General features: G+C 48.2%; 1 protein-coding gene across 1 annotated transcript in view; it reads left to right on the top strand.

Annotated features, from left to right (window-relative positions):
- Positions 1–6,041, top strand: part of Obscn (obscurin, cytoskeletal calmodulin and titin-interacting RhoGEF) — a 143,937-nt gene that overhangs the window by 25,575 nt on the left and 112,321 nt on the right. Inside the window, exon 13 of the mRNA XM_029483168.1 lies at positions 4,907–5,182. Within this exon, the coding sequence (XP_029339028.1) occupies positions 4,907–5,182 (276 nt within the window). The remainder of the gene's footprint in view (positions 1–4,906; positions 5,183–6,041) is intronic.

The raw sequence follows: 6,041 nt of genomic DNA, 5'->3' as shown, positions 1-6,041 counted from the left end.
ACTGAGGTGACATGGTTCAAGGATGGGAAGAAGCTGAGCTCCAGCTCGAAGGTGTGCATGGAGGCCTCGGGCTGCTCCAGGAGGCTGGTGGTGCAGCAGGCGGGCAAGGCGGATGCTGGGGAGTACAGCTGCGAGGCCGGGGGACAGAAGCTCTCCTTCCACCTGGACGTTGCAGGTGGGTGTTGTGATACCAGTTTGACTTGTGTTGAGGGAATTAGTGGATCAGATGCATGGCTGCCCACTGGGTTCTTTTTGTGTCATTTGGTCTATTACTATTTTGTATCCTGCCATCCTATATCCGTGGGCTCTGTGAGGCAAAATGGTCAGGGGCAGGCCCTTCTTATACACCTGAGTGCTGTCCACATATTGGTACTTAACTGTATTTTGCAAGAGCCTGCTCACAGCCTTTTGATTGGTTCTGTTTGAATCATTTGGTTCTTGGTTCTAAGGTGCCCGTGTGACCTTTACCTGGGAAAGCGATCTTCCTTGGATGGGAAATACTGTGTTGTTTGTCCATGGCCTGAGCTGTTTGAAACCCACTAGTTCAGGGTGAGGAGAAGCCACAGGCCAGACACTTTTCATATCTGTTACTGTCTCAAGACTTTCTTGTATTCTCAGCTTTTGCTTCCTTACGGTCTCTTTCACTCCTTTCCTGGGGAGTTAGAAGATGCCTGTAGGAAAATGCCTGCTGCTGGACGGGCACACAGCTATCGTGATGTGTACAGAGTAGAGACTGATCACGTGCTTTGACATCCACTCGTCAGGATGGATGAGTCTGTCAGCCTTGCCCTGCGCTCCTGCTGTTATATTTTTTACCAGAACATTCCCATCATTACCCTCGGAAGCTGATGTACAAGCTAGTTGATGTGGGGAACTGTTGATGTGGTGTGCTGCCATTTTGCTGTGGCCATCTGTCAGCGACTGGAGTGCTGTACATAATCTCCGTGTATCCCTGGTGACCAGGGGTCACGGGTCCTCTGGCTGGTGCATAGAGATGGCTGAAGCGCACATGCATTTCCTCCTATTAAGAGACTTAACGCTAAGTCACTTGAGGCAGCACTCCTGCTTTTGTGTTGCATCCCCGGTGTCCTTGAGAGTTAGTTCCAGGATGCCACTGCAGATGCGAAATCCTCAGATGTGCCAGTCCTGGGCATAAAATGACGCTACAGTTACACGAAAGCAGCACACATGCTCTCTGCAATTTCTTCTTTCAAGGTCTATTTTATTTATTTCTTAAACTTTTTTTTTTTAATTTATTTATTTATTATATGAAAGTACACTGTAGTGTGTCTTCAGACACTCCAGAAGAGAGCATCAGATTTCGTTACGGATGGTTGTGAGTCACCGTGTGGTTGCTGGGATTTGAACTCAGGACCTTTGGAAGAGCAGTCAGCGCTCTTAACCACTGAGCCATCTCACCAGCCCCCTAAACTTGTTTTTATTATTAATTTTTAATTATGTGTGGAGACATATGAGTATAGTCACTGGTGGGGATCTGAGTCTTCAGATCCCCCCAGAAATGGACTCAACAACTATGGTACTCATCCGGTGTGGGTGCTGGGAACTGAACTCAGGTCCTCAGGAAGAGCAGGAAGGGACTCTTAACCACGGAGCCATTTCTTCTTCAGTCCCCTATTTTAGTTTTTAAAAACGCGCTGTGTGTGTGTGTGTGTGTGTGTGTGTGTGTATGTGTGCATGTGTATGCAAGTGCAGGCATCCGCAGAAGCCAGCAGAGGGCATCGGATCCCCTGGAGCTGGAGGTACAGGTAGTTGTGAGCTGTACAAACTCAAGTCCTTCAGCAGAGCAGTAAGCAATTTTTTTTTGTTGTTTTTTGTTTTGTTTTATTTTTTTTTTTCCCGAGACAGGGTTTCTCTGTGTAGCCCTTGCTGTCCTGGAACTCACTCTGTAGACCAGGCTGGCCTTGAACTCAGAAATCCGCCTGCCTCTGCCTTTCAAGTGCTGGGATTAAAGGCGTGCGCCACCACGCCCCGCCCGGCAGCTGTAAGCACACTTAACTGCTGAGCCACTGCTCCTTGTCAGTTCACTCAAAACCAAAACCAAGCAACACCTCAAACCCCAAAACAATCCAGATCCATTTATTTCACGATTAGGAACATTTTGCCTACATGTATGTTTGTGTATCATGTACATGCCTGCTGCCCGTGGAGTTCATGAGAGAGCACCTGATTACTGGGACCTGGTGGTCGCGAGCCACCATGTGGGTGCTGGAACCTCACCTGAGTCTGCTGCAGGAGCAGCCGGTGCTCTTAACTGTGGAGCCACCACAGCCCTTTCTCTCTGTGCATCTCCACTTGTCTCCTGGCTGACTGTACCCAGTACAGTGCTAGCTCTGCTAGCTGCTCTTTTGTATTATCTGGGGACTAACGACAAGCAGGAAGCCTGTGATTCTCATAGATGCAGTTCTGCTCCGCTCCTGTATTTTCTATTTGCTGTTGTATCCATGACATAGACAGTCAATTATGAACAGGGACAACTGTCAAAAAAGCCTGCTGTTTCTTTATAAGACATTAGTTGAAGAGAGTATGAGAGCTAATTTTATGGTTTAAAAAGCCTTGACGGTTTGGCTCATTGCTAGAAAATTATGTCAAAACTGACAAAAGAAGAAATTGAAAACTGAAACCACTCTGTGACTTGAAACAAATGGAAACAGTATTTTTAGAGCTGGTTTTATGGGGGTGAGTGGGGGGGGATGGGTAGCCCAGCAGGAACATCCTCCCAGAAGTTCTAGAAACAAATTGTTCTTCACTCTGTTCTCCTGGGGAACCAGAGAAGGAAAGATGGACCATGTAATGGAAACAATGTGACATTTCATGGAAACAATGTGACAGAGCAGCCAAACCCTACCAGGAAAATATGCAAAACAAAAAGGCCATGGCCACTTCAAGGCCAGGGTAGGGAAGGCCTGGCAGAAAGCTGCTCTGCAGTATTGAAGACTGAGGAAAGGAAAGGGACGAGGAGCTGGCTCAAGAGTAGACACAGAAGATCAGAGCAAGGACAGGGAGACCGCTGAGATCTCAGCCAGCACCGAATGAGAGCATTTTGTAACGTTCACCATCTTCTGGGCTAGTGACACGGCTGGGTTTATAAGGGCACAGCTGCCAGGCCTGAGGATCTGATTCCTGGGACCCAGAGAGCAGAGAGAGAGGGAACCAGCTTAGACAGGGCTCTCTCTCTCTCTCTCTCTCTCCCTCTCCCTCCCTCTCTCTCTCTGTCTTTCTGTCTCTCTGTCTCTCTCTCCCCCTCTCTCTCTCTGTCTCTCCCTCTCTCTCTGTCTCTCTGTCTCTCTCTCCCTCTCTCTCTGTCTCTCCCTCTCTGTCTCTCTGTCTCCCTCTCTCCCTCTCTGTCTCTCTTCCCCCTCTCTCTTCCTCTCTCTCTCTTTGTCTCTCTCTCTCTCCCTCCCTCCCTCCCTCTCTCTCTGTCTCTCTCTCTCACACACTCACACAAAATAATAAATAATTAAAAAATCAATGACCATCTTATATCCCGAAAAAATGTGCAATAAAGTTTATCATGAATTCTTTCCCAAACCAAATAGTTTCTCCCTTACTGTGAAAACCAGAATGACAGGAAACAGCAGCTAACATCACACTTCAGGAGAGAGATTTATTTTTGAAACAGCAACAAGGCAAGTGTAGGAGAGCAGGAGTAGGCGTTACAGTCCCCAAGGTAAAGGGTGCAGGGCGAGCCTTGGGGACAATCACCTTGTACAGAGATCTGGCTTGCTTGGGACACCACTCCATCTCCACACTGCGCAGAAATTTGGAAAATGAAAGTCGATGGTATTTACCGGTGCTGCAGAAGCACCTGTTTTCTAACCGGATGCCCCAGAAATGATAATAAAGTGATTTAAAGCCCAGTGAAGAAATGCTCAAATGTTTTTGAAGGATTGTGACAAAGATCAGAAGAAACTACTAGCAACCACCGAAGACTTAACTGTATTCCTAGTCAGAACCCGGATGTATATTACTATCTGTATACGTTTGAGTGTGATGCTGATAGAAGGGCTGGTTGCAAAGACCTTGTGTACTCTCAGATGAAAACCAAGAGCCTTTGCTCCACGAGATCAACCCTCAGCATAAACCAATGCTAATCAGACCATGAGCCCAAATGTGGTAATAGAGAAGAAAAGTGTGGTCTCTGTCCCCGCTCCTGACTGACCACCATCACAGGTCCTGTCCCTCCTCTCCTGTGGCATGAGTCTGAGGTGTAGAGATGGGACCATCTTTTCCAAGTGATAGTAAGGGCATTTCACACTGGGAAAGTGCGTTAGCCTTGGAGGTCTCCCCCAAAGCATAGGCTGCAGTCAACGGTGTGTGGAGTGGCAGCCTCAGAGGAAGATAGCATGATTCACAGCTGAGTGTGCCGGGACATTACTGTACGAATGACTTCATAGCTGGTAAGTGAATACGCGGCCTATGAAGAACCAGTAGATGTGTTGCTCTGTGAAAATAATTGATTCAACCAAAACACACACACAAAAGTAAGAAATATATTCACAATATACATCGCTGGTAGGACTCCAGTACTCAAATACATACAGAGCTCCAAAAATCTGAAGACAGACAATGTAGGTATGAACCAGTTCAGCCTGTGACACCAATACCACTGAAGGACAAACGGAGGGGCTGAAAACGTCTGGTCTCCACCTCAGAGCCACTGAAAGTAGCTTTTGAAGAGATGCTCTCCAGAGCAGCCCCACAGCAGAGGCAGGATGTGTGGGTCTGGTTCTGTGCTGAGGGGCACTGGGCATCTGGGCACAGTGAGTGTGGAGCCTGGGTGATGCTCTGCTCATCAATGGTACCCGCATCATCAGGATTTCCCCCTGATTTGGTCTTCCTGGCCTAGACAGTGTCTCTGACTCTGTGTGTTCTTGTCTGTCTCCAGAACCCAAGCTGGTTTTTGCCAAGGAGCAGCAGGCATGCAGCGAGGTGAAGGCAGAGGCAGGGGCCAGCGCCACCCTGAGCTGCGAGGTGGCCCAGGCCCAGACTGAGGTGACATGGTTCAAGGACGGGAAGAAGCTGAGCTCCAGCTCAAAGGTGCGCGTGGAGGCCTCAGGCTGCTCCAGGAGGCTGGTGGTGCAGCAGGCGGGCAAGGCGGATGCTGGGGAGTACAGCTGCGAGGCTGGGGGACAGAAGCTCTCCTTCCACCTGGATGTGGCAGGTAACTATTTATCCTCATGAGACAGTGGAGCAGGCCTGACTTATTCCTTTGACTTATATTAGTCTTCGTCTCTCACACGGACATCCTTCCTCCTCCCCTTCAACTAGGCTGGGGTTGAATTCGTAAGGTGGAGGAGGGCTCTGTTTTGTAAGCCTTGAGTGGGGTTACTATGGGGAAATCTGTAGTCACACGTTCCCAAAACCATCTTGCTGTTGTGTGAGATCTGGGACTCTGGCTTGACCTTGTGCAATGGTCTCAATCCTACCCCCATAACCCTCTCCCACAACAGAGTATAGTTTACAGCACATACCATGGCTCCTTTGCTTTCAGTTTGGGTAGGTGTGTCAGAGATCTCCATAGAGTTTCTGCTCTGAATTCAGGAACATTGAGGAGTGAGTGTCTCCTGTGTGCTGCCCAGTCAGCCCACATTCCTGTCAGTGTTAGGGCTGGGCTCCATGTCCTCAGAGGGAAAAGCCTGAGAGTGACAGCCATTGGCCTTGTGTGCAGGTGAAGCCTTGAGGACTTATAGGTGATCTGCAATCCTGACTGACCAGTAGCGCTCTCAGACAGTGCTCCGTTAGATGTGACCGCCACCCCACCCCACCCCCACGAACTTCTGTCCATGTTTACATGTTGAGAAACAAGCTATCAGGTCTACATGGAAATGCTATTTTTAAAAGAATATAACAAGGCATTTTATGGTGGTAAATCAGGGTGGTTACTAGTAAACTGTGAAAACAGTAATTCAGCAAGCCTTATGTGTATTTTGAATAAGTGGAAATAGCAACCAAGTCTTCAAATAATTTTGTAGAGAAAAACATATCAAATGGTACTGAGGACAGTTTTTCCGTGCTCACGG

This window comes from Mus caroli, chromosome 11, assembly GCF_900094665.2.
Source record: "Mus caroli chromosome 11, CAROLI_EIJ_v1.1, whole genome shotgun sequence".
In the NCBI taxonomy this organism is placed as follows: Eukaryota; Metazoa; Chordata; class Mammalia; order Rodentia; family Muridae; genus Mus; species Mus caroli.
Note: the sequence above shows the minus strand (reverse complement) of the source record. Positions and strands in the feature narration are given on the sequence as shown.